This window comes from Cygnus atratus, chromosome 1 (assembly GCF_013377495.2).
Source record: "Cygnus atratus isolate AKBS03 ecotype Queensland, Australia chromosome 1, CAtr_DNAZoo_HiC_assembly, whole genome shotgun sequence".
NCBI classification, from domain to species: Eukaryota; Metazoa; Chordata; class Aves; order Anseriformes; family Anatidae; genus Cygnus; species Cygnus atratus.
In genome coordinates, this window is record NC_066362.1 from 185,083,147 (window position 1) to 185,103,797 (window position 20,651).

The 20,651-nt window shown below is 43.0% G+C and overlaps 1 protein-coding gene across 5 annotated transcripts in view; it reads left to right on the forward strand.

The window, feature by feature from the left end:
* Positions 1–20,651, forward strand: part of STARD13 (StAR related lipid transfer domain containing 13) — a 302,366-nt gene that overhangs the window by 171,515 nt on the left and 110,200 nt on the right. The window contains exons 1-2 of one of the 5 annotated variants that reach the window (XM_035542431.2): positions 1,126–1,436; positions 1,710–1,974. The exons of 2 other annotated variants lie outside the window; for them this stretch is intronic. In XM_035542431.2, coding sequence (XP_035398324.1) covers positions 1,806–1,974 — 169 coding nt within the window. In that variant the 5' untranslated portion in view covers positions 1,126–1,436; positions 1,710–1,805. Of the gene's footprint in view, positions 1–1,125; positions 1,975–20,651 lie in introns of those variants that run through there. 2 more of the 5 variants (XM_035542430.2, XM_050711992.1) reach the window with 2 other exon arrangements.

Below are 20,651 nucleotides of genomic sequence, written 5' to 3' on the forward strand. Positions count from 1 at the left end.
CCCTGCACACGGCAGGGGGGACGAGATGGGCGATTCCCACTGCCAGCACGTGTCCTGTTTGGGATGCAGACCCACATCCCGACGTACAAGATGTTGTCTTGAGTTTGAAGTCATTCCCCCTGACTGCACAGCCACATCTGGAGCAGAAGACAGCAGATACAGGACTAGCAGGTGGCTGTGGATGGTAATAACAGGTCCTGGAGGCTTTCTGTCTAGGGCATTCATTTAAAATGTCTAGCACCCGCAATTATATTTCCCCATGTTATTGCACGGCAAAAGCCCCGTGCCAGTTAGGAACAAAATCCATACCGCGCAATGAGAGCAGATTGCATTGCAGCAAAACCCTGCCCTAAGTTTTTGTTTGTTTGTTTGTTTGTTTGTTTTTGCACAGAGCAACGTTTTAATGAATAATTGGGAATGAAACAACTGTCCTCCCCCCTTCCCAATAGGGTGGGGGTGATGTTTGCCCTGGCAAGGTGCCTCTGCACCTTGTGGTGGCTCACGGGTTGCTCCAGCAGCTGCTGAGAACCGCCTGACTGCCTGCGGGCACGTCCCAGCCGTGCCACCCCAGGGCCCTGCCCTGTCTGGGCTGTACGAAGAAGGGATCTTGTGGCCCTCTCAGCAAGGCATGGACAGTGTCATCGCGGGTAGATCTGTGAAGTCCATCCCCAGGGCTGTGAAAGGGCTTCCTGTGTGCTGGCCGTGCTCGTTTCAGACACCATCTCCATCACACGGCACCCTGGCAAGATCCCTGCCCCGTTACAAATCGGCTCAGGCTAGGTGTGTACTGAGCCAAGATGCTGGTATTTTGAAATGTAATGGAAAATTAATCAACAGGCATACTAGTAGGGCATTTTCAGTGTTACTGTGTATATTTTTACGCAGATTGGCTCCCTGTATGTTGATAAAAATTGCAGTGCTCTGCTTATATTTGATTAACTAAAGAAATGTCATGTTTTGCAAACTCGGTGGTTGATATGTAAGACTGAATAAAAAACAGATGCCCCTCTGTCTGTTCAAAAACAAAAGACATTACACTGAGGAACTCGAAGAAGCGAGCCTCTCTCACTCTTTTTCCCTTCTTCCCCACTGTAGCTGGTTCTCAATAACACTGATATTGCAAATTTTGGGTTTGTTTACTGACACTGAGTGCCTGCTGCTAAGGGTTTCCTGTTGTTTTGGTGAGTTTTGTTGCGTTTTTTTTTTGTTTTTTTCATCGGAAGGGCTTCATTTGTTCCAGTGCTCGTTGTACCGTGTGGTTTTGGGGACTCAGACAGCCCAGCCCTAAACTGACTTTCCCTTGGCAAACACTGGCATGATTTTTAGAAAAGGAGCGAGGGCATCATCTCAGGAGATGACTCGACAGCTGCGTGGCGTGGAGGAGGAAAAGGTTTTCCCCAGCCCTGCGTAACAAGGAGCTTTGCAGGCTAAAATAGGTATTCCCAGATGCCTGGAGTCTTTCTTAATTTGTTTTCCGAAGCTGCCCCGTGCAGCTCTCCCGTGCTTCGTAAGTGCAGAAGCACGTCGTAGCCTGCGGGACGGCGCGGGGCTGCGAGAGCTGGGCTGACTTTCTGTCCCTCTCCAGCACGCCGCACTTCCACGGGCTGCTCTCGGAGCGATTGGCCCTTGCAGATCATGTGGGAGAAGCAGGAATCCTGAGTTGTAGCTTTTGGCACTCCTTTTTCTTTTAAAGCGCTTGCTCTTTTCAGCTCCCTAGGGCTTGTTGCCTCCCTCCTTTCATTACCCTGATTATAATCTGGAGTAGCCACACGGGAGACCGAAGGAGGGATTTTAAAGGAGCAGAGATGTTTAAGCAGGTGCCCAGGACATCAGGCACAGGCTGTTACTATCTCAACTCGGTGTCACCTGAGGGCCAGGAGATGTACTTGCGATTTGACCAGACGGCGAGGCGCCCTCCCTACAGGACGAGCAGGATTCTCGCACGTCACCAGCTCCTGACGAAGATTCAGCAAGGTGAGTGTCTGGCAGGAGCCCTCCCTAGCCGGCTGCCGTGGCAGGTCCCCGCTTTCGTAATCGAAGATGTTTTCATCCCTCAAATCCCAGCCCCTTTTCCGCCCTGTTCTGAACTAATCCGGCTCGGGTCGGAGTTTGGAACACTCATTCATAACTCGCTCTTTCTGCACATTGCACCTATGCACATAGGCAGGGAGAACCGAGAGACAAATGCTAGTGCCTGTTTAGCTATTTAACTATATAATCTTTTAATCATAAACTATGCAGGAGTTTTAGTGCTGAAGTTCGTCTTTTCCGACCGGCACAGCAGTTACTGGCACCGGTACCTCTGCTCCGAGTGCTGCAGGTGAAAGCTGTCTGTAATGCACAGAGAACAAATAGGTGATCAGCCACGTAAAAACAAAGCACGAGTCCAGGGCGGCTGGAAGCAGGCAGCTGGGCTAACCCTCTCTGGAAACAAGCATGTGTAGCTGTCAGAGTGTTAGGAAACTTGTCACATGTCCCTAAGAATAATGGCTGACTTGGCTTTTTCTGATTGCTTGTGCATTTATCTAGGCAGTCACTGCAGACGTATTGATTTTCTCGGAGTGTCTACAGTGCTGAAGCTAAATGCAGATTGGCCTCAAGACAAATCCTTTGGCCTGTACATGCAAATGAAATTATCTTCAGAATGTTTAAAGCAAGTATAAAAAATAAAAGCCAACTGAGCTAGTTTTTTTCCAGATTAAAAAACAAATCAGTGCATAGTAGCATCCTGTTTGAAGAACGCCAGTTTCCCAGATAGAAGTGGTCCAGCATACAGAAGAGAATATGCCACATATTTGCCATCAAAAAAATAAAATCCCGAAGATAATTTCTCAGTCACTTTCTTGTCAGTTTACAAAAAGGTCTTTGATTCTGGTAACTAGGGACAGTCACAGAGTTAACATCATTCACAGTCTGTACCTAGAAAATATTAAATAAATTGGTGTGGGCTTCTGAACAGCAGCAGTTAAGCAGAGTGGCTATTCCTGTGTGTTGCTTTCAAGTAATATTCTGTGTATCTGTGGCTGTCAAACTCTCACAGAAGTACAGGGACGTAGTGATGAAACCTTTATTGTGTTTATAAAGAAAACAATACTTACTTCTTTGGCCAGCTTTTAAAAAAGATGAAGGAGATAGTTTCTGTGGCAATTAGGAAAACGCAGTTGTTTGCAGCGCGATCTCAGGAACTGGTCCTGTGTGAAGGATACTGGTCCTCACTGCAGCTCTGATTTCAGGAAGGATATTATGTCATGCTGTGTACCCAGTGTACAGCTCGGGCTGAATGGAAAGGAAGGGTAATTCATTTCTCCTCAGATTTATTTGGAAGTGTTTTAGGTACGGTGTTAGAGCCAACTTCATTTTCGAGCGGCAGCTACTGATGAAATTGTTCGACGCGCCTCCTTTGCCTGTCGTGTGCTGCACAGCTTTCCCTCCTGGACCTTGTACGTCGTGGGCTGCGCAGCAGTTGTTCCACCGTGCAGATCTTCCCAGAAGCTGTGACCGATGTAAAAGGCTGCAGCTGAGATGGCAGTTAAAGTATGACATACACATACTCCGAAAATCAGGTCATTTAAAGCAGTTTTGGTTACATCACGCCATGGCAGAGATACTGGAATCCTGTAGTTAGCATTGGAAATGAAGGCAATAAATACTGCCATGGCTCGAGAGGCTGGGACAGATGGGAATTTCTGCGTTGTAACTTTTCTGTCTGCAGTTTGTTGCATGGATGCTCGGTATGTGGTGAGTCTGCTGCTCTGCCACAGCTTTCCATTACGTCCTGTACCAGGCTGTAGGAAATAATACTCGGATAGTGCCTTGATGATATGATATATGTTGCAGTTCAGCATGTACCAACATGACACAAAAGAAATTTACGTATTTTGGCTTGCTAAGAATACACTTCTTTTATTGATAGAAAGCTGGGGACAGAGTCCACTGTTGGTTATGTGTCAGTTCATTAGCAATAATGATACTGAATGTGCAAGCAGGTGCTGATGTGCGTGTTATGTGCCTGTATGTAGGAACATACAGGCCTAATAGAAAATCATAGGTGAGATATACATTTTTCCTGAAGTGCCCCAAGTAATGAATAACAAATTTAAAATAAATACCTGTGTTAGCAATACAAAAAAAATAAATAAATAAAACAAATCTAAGTCCAGCTAGTATAACTCAACCCGAAACTTCCCGTTTACACTCGGGATGAAATCCTAGATCCGCCCAAGGCACTGACACGACCTTCATGAGGCTTCCCTGGGCCAGCAGGTCAACCCTCTGTGGCTGCCACCAGGCCAGGGCAGGTGGGATTCATGTCGCATGCAGTGATGCCATCATTCATAAGTAAATGGAAGTGCTGTGATGTAGGCAGAGAGAGGACTTCAACATGGACTGCGGTATCAGCCTGTCCCTTCAGAGATCAGTGAGTTTTGAGTGAGTTGGTAATGGAGTGCCACAGAGCAACTTACCAAGAATATATTGAAAACTAAATCAGGAGATGCAAAATGAAAAGCAAACCCAGCTTTCGGAGTCCCCGTTCAGTAAAGCGTGTGTAAATCATTCTTCAGGCTCCCTGCTTTCATATATCACTGGTCCACACACTTTTAAGGCAAGAAGAAGCCATTAAGAGAATGTATTTGAACCCCACTACCCTTGTTCTTGCGTTAGCACCTCCCCAGTCTGGTCACTGCTTGAACTAGAGCATATGTTTAGAAAAACATCCAGTCTTCATTTTAACATCACTGGAATGATGAGTCTTGCATGGTTAATTGCTTTGCTGGAAGGAGAGCTGCCACATGTTTAAGTGCTAAGCTGCCTTGGGGCTTGTTTGAATACCTGCTCTCTGCTTCTTGTGCGGATATTTTTCGGTTACTAGATTTCAAACCGGAGGCAGCCACAATAGTAAACACCGAAGTTCTTACAACAGGGATAATTTTCCTTAGTGAAAGGAGTGATTTACTAAGCAATGTATAGAGCACTCACAGTTTCCATCCTGGGATCTGAACCTGCTTCACTAATGCAGAGTAATACCAAGTGTTGCATGCACCTCTAGCTTTTCTGTCAGAAGTGGCATATACTATCCTAAACGATGCTGAATTACTCCATCATATCGTGCAATATAGCTTTTCTTCCTCCTTTAAAAACACTTGTGCCAAAGAAGCTTTCCTTTTATTTTCCTTTGGTGTTAGTTAAAAATAAACAAAATGAATCATGATAGGAATTATGTTATTTAATCATTTCTAAAAAGAAAACCACCATAAGGGAAATGAAACGAACTAGACTGTTACTTTAATCAGATCATACTTTGAAAGTCCTAAATATTTGGTTTGTGTTCACACCAACTCCTTGAGGCAGAATTATGTGGTAGCCTGTGAATGTGAGCAGCAATTATCTGTCTTATATTAAATAGGTATTTTCAAAATGTGATCTTTTGATGATTCCCTTTCCCCCCCTAAGCCCGTTAGTTTCCATGCTGAAGGGGACACATGCCTCAGCGTAAAGGAACAGGGTGTAGCACGTTTGGTCTGAGGTATTTATTCAAACAGTGTAGGCAGTAACTGTATGAGAATTCATTAATGATTACTCATGTGCTCTTTAAATAAATAAGGTGGTGACTTTCAAGAATTTATATTACGTGAGTCACAAAGTTGTTATTTCTTTCGGAGTACATGGCTAAATACAGGACAGAACAGAAAAATATAAAAAGTAGTTGTAGGTGAAAAGCAATGAAGAATTAGGGCCATACTCTGAAAATTTTAAATTGAAAGCAGTGGTTGCGCAGCCCAAGTAGAGCAAAAGTCACAGTGAACGGAGCCACATTCTTCCCCAGCACAGCTAGGCATCGCTGGTAAAGAAAGGTGTCCACGTTTATCTTCAGAAAAATTTGATTTTTAGACTGCACTTTCAGTAAGAAAATAATATGAAGAAAAAATGAGATGAATTCCTGTTCTTAGTGAGTAAATTCCTGACCACAGTGAGTAATGCTCTGTGATTTGCCTCAGTTCATGTCCACGGGCAAGAGCTGTTTAAGAGGATCTTTTGATGGAACAATCTCAAAGCGTGTTACAACTTTTCAAGGCAAACTCTCCATTCAACATTCAGTAGATGTTTTATACTCTTGTATGTTGTAAGTTCAGTTTTGAACTTCTGTGAATACTGTTATTGTACGTCACCTGCCTGGTTTGAGTGAGTGTTAGAGATACAAACAAATGCATTTTTCTGTCTATATTCTTCACTCTGGAACTAGTTCATTGTGTTTAATTCTTGTCTTTTCTAAGCATGAGTAGCTTCCAGTTTGCGGAAGGTGTTACAGAGGGATGTGAGTGACGTGTGCTTTAGGTGACTTTAAATCTCACCTGTCAACGTAAATCAAACCAAATAGCAGCAATAGACAGCTGTAATATACTGCCATACAGTGCTCAAAAGGAGAACCTGGAAATCATGTAAGTGAAAATGTTGCAGTCATAGTCTGCATTTAACAAAAGCTGGATCTCATTCTGGGTATGTGTACCAGAGAACCTGTAGAGAGTAGAGAGAACCTGTCCATCACTGGAGATTGGAAGCAGGATATCATTGTATAATTAAAGACTATGGTTTTGTTCAAAGACACAAAGAGGCCAAAATATAGTTGTTCAGGCAAACTGGACTATAGCTTTCCCCGCATTCTGGATGCTGGCCACTTTACCTATACATCTTTTAACCTAATTGTCTGAACCCAAGAAAGCAAAAGATTAGCCTACAAGACTCAACGTGATGATGATGATGACCTGTGATAGTGACCTCCAGCCTCTTGAGCTTGTGGGCTAACTAGCAGCAGTAGCTGTTTGTAGTTTTCCTCTGTGAACTGTTCATTAGAGGTGCAGCAAGACCCAGTAGAAGGCAGGAGGGGATGTTTCTGGGGCTGGGGTGGCCTGAGCTACCAGGGGAAGGATCCTCAGCTGCAGAGCTGCATTGCAGACCTCGGCTGGGGCATGGCCCGTCACTCTCTCCAGTCAGACAAGTGTGTGGGGTGGGCACGAGCTCACAGCACATGCAATATTTGGGTCAGTGGAACAACATCAAGTCTTGACGAAGTCTGTGAAAACTTTATTTTTTTCTTTTTTTACAGTATGTGAAAGTCCATTAAAAACAGAGGCCCTCCATTGCATGAAGCTTCTTCACCATTAAATTTCCTTCCTTACATGCTCTCTTTCCTCAAGTTCTCATCCCAAAATGTGAGGAAACTAGAGTTTTTCAATGAAGTTGTAGGATTTCTTTAGAAATATTTTTTTTTTCTCTAAACTAGTACTCTGAAATGATTGGAGTATTTGTGCTGCCACTTTTGCACAAAAATGTAAACTTCCTGAGGTGTATTTATAAAGTCAAAGTACCCTGAGGTGCGTTTATAAAAATACATACATAAATAGTAGTGACGAAGATTGCAGTCCAGCTAATTGAAGTTTTGCAAGGTTTTACTTCATAGAAAACAGGACATTTGAAAAGGAAAGACAGCGAAACCTTCCCTGGAGCCACCACCTGGTGAATAGGTTCAAAATTGTCAAGTAATACCAAAGTTAGGACAGATTGAAAGCTCATGCACTTACTTGCTGAGGCAGAAACAATCAGCTTAATGCACCAATTACTGGCTAAAATCCTGTGGCCTGTGGGATACAGGCAAACAGACTAAGCTGTGATAATGGTTCCTTCTGGCCTTGCCCAGCTGGATAGCAGCTCTGCAAAAAAGGACCTGGGGTCCTAAGTTGAGCAGGAGCCAGCAATGTGCTCTGGCCACAAAGAAGGCTAACACTGTCCTGGGCTGCATTAGGCAAAGTGTGCCAGCAGGCTGAGGGAGGTGATCCTTCCCTGCTGCTCAACTGTGGTGAGGCTGCACCTGGAGTGCTGGGTCCTGTTCTGGGCCCTGCAGTACCGGAGGGGCCTGGGCACACTGGAGAGAGTCCACAGGAGGGCCACCAAGATAGTGAAGGGACTGAAGCACCTGTCCTATGAGGAGGGACTGAGAGAGCTGGAGCTGCTCAGCCTGGAGAAGAGGACGCTCAGGGGGATCTCATCCGTGTCCCTAAATCCCTGAAGGGAGGGTGCAGAGAGGACGGAGCCAGGCTCTGCTCAGCGGTGCCCAGTGCCAGGACAGGAGGCCATGGGCACAGCCGGGCACCCAGGAGGCTCCCTCTGAGCACCAGGCAGCACTTCTGTGCTGGGCGGGTGACGGAGCCCTGGCACAGGCTGCCCAGAGAGGCTGTGGGGTCTCCTCCTTGGGGATCTCCAGAAGCCGCCTGGACGTGGTCCTGGGCAGCCTGCTCTGGTGTCCCTGCTTGGGCAGGGGTGGCACCAGGGGCCTCCAGGGGGCCCTGCCAGCCTCAGCCAGCCTGTAGCTCTGTAGGATACAACACCACAGCCATGGAGTAGCCAGGCTAGCTGTGCTGACACAGGCAGTTTAAACAGAGAAGGAAATCTTGGCTTGTCTTTTGGGTTGGGGGACTTTTGCTCTTGATTTCACTGAAAGCCGGATTTCAGCCAAGGTGAAATCTAACTTGAGACATTTTTGTTTTCAAAATTGCTGGTGGTGAAACGAGCAGCTGTAATTGTGCTGTCTGTCTCCTGTATTGATCACTGAGGAGATTTTTAATTTTCAAATTAACCCTGTTGTGTAATTAGAGGTATTAATGTTAAAAGACATTTAATCCATTAAGTGCAAGATGTATGCTCAATAAATGAAACACCAATGTACTAATAATTGGGGTATTTTGTTAGTTTAAATTTAGAATTGGTAAGTCACTGGGGTATATAAATGCTACATAACAGAAGTAAAATACAAATGACTTGCAAAAATAGATTAATTAAGAGAACCTGAATATAGCACTTTTGTTACTGGGATGCTCTTATGTCTGTATTTATACATAAATCCCTGAAAATACAGAGCACTGTAAGTGTAAACTTAAAAAATCAGCATTTTTACGTTCCAGACAGATAACTATTTTCCTCTCTAGGTAATAGATATTAATGGGCTTTTTTGTTTTCATTTGGCTCAAATGCTAATACCATGAAGTCGTCGATAGTATCTGAGCCATAGTCATTGTTTTTATCTTGTATCATACAATATTCTTAGACTTTTAGTTGCACCTAAACAATTATATGAGCTGTTTCCTATAGGACATACTGTTTATTTAGATTAGAACCTAAGCCAGTAATTGGAGGGATTAAAAAACCATCTCCCTTGTAGTTCGGTTTTAAACGATTGTCCGTAGTTGGGTTTGTTCCACTTTATAATAGCTGCTTTATTTATTTAAGGGCAGAATACTGAGTTATATGGCCTGTGGGCCTGATCCAGTGTATGCTAGTTGTGTCATTTCTTCTTTATTCTTATTAAACAGGTATTTGAATGTGGGCAAGTCAGTAAACCCTCATCTTCGTGACTCGTAAAATTCTCGTGTGTACGCTTTTGCTTAAAAACCTCTTTGAGTTTCCCGTCCGGGATTCGGTTTACCAGGTCAGCTGAGCTTACCAGAGCAAACCATCAAACCGCTGACTGCACACCATCCCATACCAGTGGGACAGGAGGGCTGGAGCACCTTGAGCTGCAGTATTTAGAAACTAAGGGAGAGCAGCTGGCATGATTCAGGGAACTTGGGAGCCTTGTGGCTTAGCTGAAAAGCATGTGCGTGACTCAGGCTGGAAACATGTTGTGGCTTTTCGCCTCTGATCTATAACTGGGCTGAGGAGGTTAATTCTACTGGGAGAAGAAAATCACTCTGTAACACGTCAGATTACGGGGGGGGGTTGACTAACATCCAACCACAGACGAACACAAGTTTTTGTCTTTGTGATAAGTTAGGTGAACTCAGAGACATAACTTAGTTTAAAATATGGGCTGTGCAGTATGTCTTAAGTAAATACCATCTGCCAAGCGTGCAAGCTGCCTTGCTGGAGCATACCAGGCATTTTGCTTTCCACTCAAAGTGCTTTGCCAAAGAAGGGCTCAGCTCTGTAATGTACTCAGATGAATCTTTGTCTGCACTAAAGGAGCAAAATAATAAATCCTAATAATGTCAGCCGGTATTGTTTTAATGAGCTAGATATTACAGGCCTGTGGCAATAATAGTGCTCTCTTTTAATGGGATTGTGGCTGGAGGAAGGTCTGTTTGTATGAGCAAAGGTTGCAGGATTTGGAAGCAAAATCTGTATATATTTGTTGTATCTCTCATTCAGTCCTAATAGCCTAAAGGGTATCTGACTTTTTTATCCTCAGTGTGTCACTGTTGTTTCTCATGGTTTGTTTGTTTTATCAGTTGTGCCATGCATATTTCTAAATCTGTCATTTGAGTGGTTGAGGAGTACAGGAAAAAAAGAATAAATAAATGTGGGATCCCCGTACTTAATTCTTGCTCTTACTCTCTACTACCCCCCAACCAGCATTCCACTCCCAAATCTGCCATTTTTGGGGTGAGATTTCTCAGTTTCCTTCTTGAAATCACATTTGCAGGAAAATACTATACCCTCTCATAAAGGAAAGACATTTCCCCGAAGGCTACAGCACAGCTTTTACTGTCAAATATGTCTGAAAGGTAGGATGATAGCACAGGTTTTGCTCATCTACCACTTCTGTACAAGGGAGCTGCTGGTTCTGCAGCCCCCCAGCACATGTTGTGCCCTGTGTTTTTTTCTCCAGATCTGCTGTCCCCTTCCTTACTACCTGCATCCTTTCAGCCAATATTTCAGTGTGGTTTATCCATGTTGTCCACAAGCTCCTGGCCAGACTGCCTGGCTCTGTTTTGGCCACCTCCAGCTAGCTCAACATGAAGCATGCTTATTGGAGAGAGGACAGGTCTCAGATAGCATGGGCATGAGCCGGGTGATGCTGCTTGACCAAAAAATCAGGAATTGGTCTGTCTTTCATTTAGTGGTATAAAGGTAACCACTCTTTCCACTGCTGCAGAAGATGCAAAAAGAGGAGAAGCCTTGCTCCACAGGTCTAAAAAATCTGAACATTGAAGTTTAAACCAAGAATAGTAAATACTTCTTGCTCTAATATAATTTTTAATGTTTGAAGTTTCTGAAGAAAGCTTGCAAAAGTAAATGTCTTATCATGAACCTTTCCATTCCTGCATAAATGCATAAGTAAATTCTGTTAAAAAGCCAACTAATTGTCTTATTATTTCAGACCATGCAGCAGACCATTCGTATTAACTGTCCACAACTCAGATCTTCTTCTTTTGAAATCAATATCCATAATTCATATAAAATCAGAACCTGATGAGCAAAGACCACTCCAAATAATGAGATCATATTGCTTGTCATCGTCTAGCATCCTTTCAAAGGATGTGAGATATGAGAAGGGACCAAAGACTTAGGAAGACTATAGATTTGAGATGGGAGAAGCGTCTCTGTGAATAGTCAGATCACACAAGTGTAGCATTCATGGAGCTTGTGTGAGAGGCACAGCCCTTTTGCATCCTTTTTATGTCAAGAAAGGGCAGGATGATTATTTTTTTCTAGTCTCAAACTGGTATGGGAGTAGGAATGTGGACAGGACAAGGCTCATATAGCAGCACAATGTGGCTTTTTCATAATATATTTGGCAAACTTGAATGTTCTCTGGGATGAATTTGAGTTTTGTTTTGTGCCTTTAATTGCATCTGATGGCAGCAGCTGAATATCTAATCATTTTGTAACTTCAAAGATAATGGCTTTCTCTTCCTGCAAATATTTATATGAGGGGGATAATGTAAAATCCAAAAGTTAATGCTTGGCACAGATGAGGAGACAGTAAGTCCTTGGCTTTTAACTTTCTCCGTTTTGTTTTAATTTTTACAGTTATATGTTTTTCTGATGACTTTTTAAAACTGCCATTCTGTCAGCTTCACTTCATTAAGAGTGGCAGTCTGCCTAAGCTTTCTCCAAAGTTAAAAGGACTTTATTTTCCTTTAAATTCAGCAAGCATTCATTGGAGTATATCTGGTTTAAAAGTCCCTTCAAAATTAGCAGGCTGAGATATTCAGAATATGTAGTCCAAAACCACTTTATCACTCAAACTGCTGATTCTGCATTAAAATCAGATACCCCTTGCCAAAACTGGAGCCACTGCAGCAAAAGCTGCATTTCATACCACTGCCTGAGCAACGTGTCCTGGATTGAATAATGGTGGTGGTGATACGCAGCCTGTGGTGCAACCTTTCTTCATTCAGTGTCTCACCTTGAAAGCAAGAACTGGCCGTTGTGCTCAGCTGTTGTTGGACTTCAGGCTTTCATTCACCTATTTCAGGCCATTTCAGTTCAGAGTCCTGCCTTGGTCCATGCAGAGATCCACAGGAGGCAGCGGGGTGCCTTTGCGCGCACACAGCACACGCGGGACACAGGGTTTCATCTGTTCAGACCAAGAATGGTCTATTCATGGGGAGCGCCAATTTTGAAGGAAGAGATTTCCTGTGACATTTTAAATCTCTTTTATGTTGAACTATTTTTTGACATTGCTGCTGCCAGTCGTGTCCAAAGCTTTGTGCCTTTGAGTTTCAGCTGAACTGCATAATAGGCATTTTAACTCACTGACACATAATGGCAGTGTTATTTGCTAAGTCTTATTATTTCAAATGGTCCCTTATGTTTTGATCAATTCATTAGTTCTTGTCATCTGAAGTTTTAGAGGAAACAACTTTAACAGCTGCAGTTGTTTTTTCTTTGTAATTCTTGTTTTCCCTAATATCAGGTCATTAAAGTCTGTTTTATTATGGAGTCATAGGATGGTTTGGGTTGGAAGGGAGCTTAAAGCCCACCCAGTTCGAACTCCCTGCCGTAGGCAGGGACACCTCCCACCAGAGCAGGTTGCCCAAAGCCCCATCCAGCCTGGCCTTGAACACCTCCAGGGATGGGGCATCCACAGCTCCTCTGGGCAGCCTGTGCCAGGGCCTCACCACCCTCTGAGGGAAGAATTTCTTCCTAATGTCTAATCTAAATCTACCCTCTTTTAGTTTATAGCTGTTATCACTTCACTCCCTGACAGAGTCCCTCCCCAGCTTTGCTGTAGGCCCCCTTTAGGTAATGGCAGGCCGCTGTAAGGTCTCCTTGGGGCCTTCTCTTCTCCAGACTGAACAGCCCCAACTCCCTCATCCTGTCTTCACAGGAGAGGTGCTCTAGTCCTCTATAATCAATTTTGTAGCCCTTTTATTGCCTTGATCCATATTTCAATATGGATCCATATTTCAAACATTCTTCTTGCTTCTGATATCCACTCGTTTATCTGGGTGAGAACTGGACTACCGCTGAGGGAAGCTTAGTACCTTTTCTGTTATTTGGGTTATATTTTCAGTCTGACAGTGCAAACCTCTCAGCACTTCAGGTGCTCAGGGAAAGCCAGCAGCCCTCAGAGCTGCCTGGGATGGGCCAGGTATGTTCCTGTTAGCTGAATTGCACAGCAGTACCTCCCACAGCCACTACCTCAGGAGCTACTCCAGGCACGTGGGGTGACCTAGAGCCCAGCGCTGTCCCACAGCCCACCCGTGGCTCTGTCACTGCTTGCCGGGTGATGGAGCTCAGGTTCATGGACATGAAACTTGAACTACCAGCAGTGGACACATGCCTCGTATGAGAGCAGGGTGAGGTCATGTAGGCTTGTTGGACTGTGGTGTAGAAGCTGAGCAGCCAGAGTTTGTCTGTTTTTATCTATCTATCTATCTATCTATCTATCTATCTATCTATTTTTGAATAGACATTTGTGTAGCTATTTGTATAATTTTATAAGCCTGAAAATTAGATTTCTGAGGGCATTAGGCACTTCAAGGATTTAAATAGTTCACTCTTGTTGGAAGTTACTTACCCAGAACTTTCTCCTCCACCCTGAGCGCAGGGTATGCTGCTCCGTACCAGACCAAGTAATATTGTTAAGGATGTGAAACAAATACAATTCTGTAGTCATTTGGTTGATTTATATAGAAATTAGTATTTCAAAAAGTATGGAAATCATTAATTTGCTATGTGAATAAGTCTGTTCTACAACAGATATAGCCAGATATAACTCAGGAGTAGGGCTGAGACCAGTTCTCTGGCCAGCATGATGGGCACTGCATTTTGCCCCATGCAACTATAATTTCACACTTCTGCTCTGCTTTTTTCTGACAGTACTTGTTTCTGGCACTGGAGGTGCTGCGTCTAGAAAGCTTCCTTCATTAAGACTTACAGCCTCCGGTTAGGACCACTGGCCAGGATTGCTCACGGCATGCTTGTCTGGATTGGCTCTACAAAAAGCAGCCTGCAAAATGGGAGATATGGAAAAAAGAGTGTATAGTACTTTATCATAGCCCTGATAATAATTTGGGAATGTTTTCTGTATCCTTGGCAATAATGTATTTTGGACTAATTATGCCCTGACATCAGAGTCTTTTTATTCAAACGAGTTATTTTTTTCATAACTAAGCACACACAAGATATTTGAGAAACCGTTCACTTACTCGACTTGAACCAAATAATTATGTGCTTATCAGAAATTACTCAGACATTTGAAAATGTTCCAGAACATCATGTTTTGGACCACTTCTGTACAACACTTCGGTTAAGAAAAATACTGCATTGCTCTTGGACTCTAATTAGGCAAAGGACCTACGGTTTGCCTGATGACATCAGGGAAGACAAGGTGGTCTTCATCAGTCATTGTTTATGAAGTTCCACAAGAACTGGAGGATAACTGTAGTCTAAAATCCTGGAAACATCCCATCTTAAGGCTTTAATGAGGACCAATGGAAAACTACTGACATAAAGAGAGACTGTAGCTTTTAAAATACAAGCTGAATACAGATTATACAGAATTTTAAGGGTGAGGATGCAAATAGTTCCATGTCTATGTTTTATTGTTCAGGCAAATGGTTGTTATTACAATGCTTTCCTCCTCCTGAACATCTTAACAGGTTTTTATCCAAGCTATTGCCATATAGATTGTTTTGCAGAAAATGCATGAAAAAAGTGAAAACATAGAATAATTCTCTTTATGTGAATGTTCAGTAGAGATGGTCACAATGCCTTTAAAGTGAATCAAAAATACACCACCCATTTTTAACAGTACTCCTTGTTGACTGTGTAGCAGCTGGAAAACTATAGCAAGTTTTAATTATCTTCAGAAAACAAAAAGCTCTTGCCAGCACATGCTGGTTATTATCAGCAGCTGCTGTATGCTGACATACTCCTTCAGCTCATATGAGGCTCAGCTGTCTTAAACAATCATTGTAAAATGTAAAATAGATTTATAGTGATGATCATTTCTTGTTAGATACATAACAACTGATGTCATTCATACTGAATTTAGGTTCACATCATTGTTTAAGCTGTAATAAGATCATACAAAATCATAATTAATGTTTCATGTAAGAGGTGCGAACGCCATGCAACAGGAATTGAAAATATTGAACTGTGGTGCTTTTTTAAAAGAAAAAAATCTTAAAAATAATCAAATTCCCTGTTGTCAGGATTTTAACATTTGTATAAACTTAAAATTTGACTTTCTAACTTCTAGCAATAATTACTACAACTTCACTGCAATAAAAAGGATACACATTAATTTGCTGATCTAAACAGGAATCTTTTATCTTTCACATGTGATTCTTCTATTAGCAGAAGTGGAAATCTATATTGCAATAGCTATTTTCAGATCAGATACTGTGATTTTGTTTATTGAGTAATTTAGGAAAGTTTGTTTTTTCCATGACATTAACATAATATTCAGAATCTGAGACACCAAGAAACATATACAACAGTTATACTTCAGTTTCCTGTAGAAGGACACACAGGTATGGTAGATTATTAATCAGTATATTTGCATCATCTCCAGACTGGAAGATTTGTGATGAACTTGGTTCTCCGTTGCTGCATGCTCACACTGATCTCTTTTGCTATGATGCAAAGCAAGTACAAAAGGTGTCAGGCAGTTTGTAAAATGTTTTGTTTAGTCATTGGCACCAAGGCGATGTTAGGCCCTTTCTTGTTGACATGAGTGATTGAGATGTGATGGTTTCTATTCTGAAGCTTACACTGGAGGGAAGTGTTATATTCAGCAGACTGGACTCTTGGCGTATCAGGGAGTTACTCAATATTGATTTAAAATAAGCATCAGCCTCCACCAAAAAGGTCATTGTCTTTTGGACTTGGGTTTTCTCCCAATCTGTTTTTTAATCAAATGGCAATCCATTGAAATACAGTTTAAATTTGAGTTTTAAGTAAGGCACAGGTGGCATTGGCGCCTGGAAAACAGGTGGTATAAATACAATTACACCATGTCTTCACACCAGCTCAGTAATGGACATTATTCTTTATCCTGGAAACTGAGAGTTCAGGTCCCTACTGGTACAGCTCAGGGAGGCAAAGAAAAGCACTTTTGCTGAAAGAAAATAACAACTGACAAATAACCTGTGCAGGGGCATTACAGTAGCATCACAAAGTGCAAGAAATACACCTGGTTGTAGTCTGATGTTCAGAAACCATTATTGCTGATTTGATAAAACAATTTATTTCAATAAACAAGAACCTCCAGGGCACTGAGACCGAAGACTTCACAGAAACACAGTATAATTTAGGTTGGAAGAGACCTTTGGAGGTCATCTAGTCCAGCTCCTGCTCAAAGCAGGTACAGCTGGATCAAGTTGCTCAGGGCCTTGTCATGTGTAGTTCTGAGTATCTCCAAGGGCTCTGTGGACATATTCCACAACTTCCACAAGTTCTTTGGGAAACTTGTGCCAGTTTTTGGCCACCTTTGTGGTGAATTTTCTTTTCCTTTGTATCTCACTGAATTCATGGTGCTGCAACTTGTTTCCAGCTAGAGCTGTGCACCCCTAGAAAGAGTTACGCTTCATTTTCTCAACACATTCCTATTAAGTAAATGAAGACAGCAATGAGCTCTCCTAGCTGTAGCTTTTTCTTCTTAAGGTCGAACAAAACCCCGTCAGTCTCTCCTCCCATGTCACGTCCTTCAGCCCTTTGACCGTCTTGATGACCCTCTGCAGGGTTTGCTCTGGTGTGCCCCTGTCCAGTTAGTCCCAGCCTGTCCTGTTGCATGTGGTTATTCCATCCCAGGCGCAGGACTTTACACTTCCCTGTGTTGAACTCCTTGCGATTCCTGTCAGCCAATTTCTCCAGCCTCTCAAGGCCCCTTTGAATAGCAGCCCTGTCCTTCAGTGTATCCACCATTTCTCCACAGTTTGGTGTCATCCACAAAATTGCTGGGAGTGTACGCCATCCCATCATCCAGGTTGTTAATAAAGACAGTAAGTTAACAGTACTGGTCTGGTTTCAATCCCTGAAGGATGCCACTAGTAACCAACCACCAGTTGGACTTCATACTGCTGATCACAAACTGTGAACCTAGTGGTCAAGTCAATTTTCCACCCAATTTATCATCCACTTACCTGATTATGGAAGACCAAGTAAAAGATGATCCTGGTTGTTCTTTCTCCTCCAACCACCAGAGAACAGCCCTTTGGTTATGTTGTACTTAATAGCATCCTCATACTGAACTTTCTTTTCCTTTATACCTAATTGGATTTACAATGCTGCAGATTGTTTCCATTGCCTCTCATCCTGTAGTTGTGCATCTATAAAAAGAGTCTGGCCTCCATTCATTCATAGACTTAACACCATCTTTATGAATGATCTGAGTTCAAGATCTTGTTTACATTCCTATGCTGTCGCTCATGGCAGGGTAGACCTTTCTGATTGGTCACTCCTGTCATTTTCAGTTTTATATAAATTAATAACTGTACATAAGCACAAAGAATTGAACCAGGACCTTGGACTTCACTAATCCATGCTGTGAGCACTGTACTGTGAAGTCTATCTCTGTACACGTTTCAGTTCTGCAAGGCACTCCACATTGTCTCCATAATTCATTGAATGAAACTAACCTGCAGTTCCTCGGCAGGCTTTAAATAGGAAAATATGGTGAAAGCAGAGGAAAATAAATTTACTTTGCAGCCTTGTTTGGGTGTGATTTGTCCTGGTAAGCTGTTGATGTATATTCAGCCTAGTCAATTCAGTCAAGTCCAACGAGTTGATGCCATTTGAATTAAATTGTTTTATACCAGCCTGAGGAGGTGAAAAATACCTTAAGAAAATATAGGGCAAAGGAGAGATGCGAGGTGAGATAACAGGGGAGCGGCAGGTCTGTTCCACCCTTCACCATATCGGTACTTCCCGTGTAAAATATGAGGTGGGGCCATCTCAGCAGGGCAGATGAAGAAGCCACAACTGAGATCGAATATAAAACAAAGGAAGGAAATCTGGAATACGCAAAAGAGAGAAAGAAATGAAAATGCATGAATTTGAGCAGGGGGCTGGGTGAGGGGTAAAGAGGCAACCAGGTGGGTCACTGCTGTCGCTACTGCAGTAGATAGAGGAGGCCGCCAAAATATCCAGAACTGCTGAATGAGTTGTTTTTCACCCTGACTTTTCACCCTGAGTCTTATTCCTGCTAATGGTAATGGAAAGTTGTATTTAAACTGCCATTACCTATTCAGCATTATAAATGTAACTCAGGTAAATGAGGGCAAGTACGTGCAGGTCTACTGCAGAGAGATGTACACATAAGAATATGAATCTGCCTGGTTTTCTGTTCCTATGAAAACAGAAGTTTGGAGCTAAAAATAGGCATCTAATTACTGTTATCTACCCTTTTTTATATTATCTGCCACAATTCCTATCAGTATAAGAAAAAAATAAAATTCCCAGATAACAAATGCATATAAAAAATGTTTATTTATTCTTTCTAGTAAACATTTAAAAGGCCGTCAGATTTCTTTTTTATGATCTGGGTAATCAGTCTGGAGGATTTAGCTTGGCCAGATAAATAGTTTTACTGGTTTTCACCACTGATGGCTTTAATGATAAGGTAAGTCACTCATTAAAAAAAAAAAAAAAAGCTGCAGCAGCTCTGACGTACTAGCTTGAAGGAGTTTTGGCCTAAAAGAGCCTGAAGGATTTTAGATTAGAAGGAGTCTACTGTGATTCTGCATCTAGAAAAACTTCCTAAAGCCTCCTCTTAATTGGACTGTTTTGTACCACATCAAAACCTAGAAACAGTTCCCACTGGCTAGCAGAAATAATTAAGCAGAAGAAAAATTCAGCAACACCAATGCTTACCTTTTATTATAAGCAGTGCTGCGTGTTTGATTTTAAAGCTGTGTTTTTTGGAAGTTCCTGACCCTCCTCCCCAAACCATTTAAAACCCTTGAGGTAAGCCACAGTGACAGGTGTTCAGCACCCTTTGAGAACGGGTCCATGCCGGTAGCAGCTCTGTAATGTGGGATCTGTGGCTGTTACTGCACTTTTAAAGACCAAAGGATGGACACAACAAAGCTCAGATATTTTGGTGGAGGATGAGAAGGTCACAGGGCAGTGAAGGTAGAATTAGAACCCCTGGTTCCCCAAAGCTGTGGTTGTACAGTATATCACACCACTTACAAAATAACACACCATAGGTATATTAGCACTAAAACAGTATCCCTTATTTCATGGGGCATTTCACCTTAAGATTTCCTACAGCTTTTCCAAAGGAATTAGCAAAGATACTGGTATGACAGAAGCAAGGTGGCAGATGTGACAGCCAGCAGGAGCTTAACATCTCCATGTGCCTGTAGAGCAGCACCAGAGGCAGGTAGATGGCCTGGAGTACCCTACAGGGAATCCTGACCTTTCCATAGAATCATAGAATCACTGAGATTGGAAAAGACCTTCAAGATCATCTGGTCCAACCATCCCCCTACCACCAATGTCACCCACTAAACCATGTCCCTAAGCACCACGTCCAACCTTTCCTTGAACACCCCCAGGGACAGTGACTCCACCACCTCCCTGGGCAACCCGTCCCAATGCCTGACTGCTCTTTCTGAGAAGAAATGTCTCCTCATTTCCAACCTCATCCTCCCCTGGCACAACTTGAGGCCACTCCCTCTAGTCCTATCACTAGTTACCTGTGAGAAGAGGCCGACCCCCAGCTCCCCACACCTTCCTTTCAGGTAGTTGTAGAGAGCAATGAGGTCTCCCCTGAGCCTCCTCTTCTCCAGACTAAACACCCCCAGTGCCCTCAGCGGCTCCTCACAGGACTTGTGCTCCACGCCCTTCACCAGCTCCGTAGCCCTTCTCTGGACACGCTCCAGGGCCTCAATGTCCTTGTACTGAGGGGCCCAAAGCTTTTGTGTTAAAAACTGCAGCTCATAGCATTTCTGTCTTGCTACTGAACTAGAAGTATAGCCACCATTACCTTTGTTGAACACTTTAATGAACCTTCTTGTACTGACAAGCAATACTAGCAATGGTTTCAAGCCTCAGAGTGAGCGGCGCAAGGGCTGGGGCCAGTTCACCTTGCCTGTGACCTGGGTGCTGGTCTGGAGAAGTGACCAGCTTGCTGCTCAGACCCCCGCGCTGTGCTCTTTCACTGTACACCTAATCCGTGCTGAAAGGCAAGTTCAGAAATGCAAAACCACCCCAAAAGGAGTGATGTTGTTTCTGGCCATGTCCTTCCCTTGGAGCAAATCTGGCAGAGGTGCAACTGCAGGTTGGCTTGGATCAGGTTGTTTGTCCATCAGAAAACAAATGCTTGTGGTTGCATGATGTTATTACAAGGGAGGTAGTTAAGAATATGTAATGAGGGGTGGGACTGCTCTTTTTAATATCAATCAGCAGTGTCAATGAAT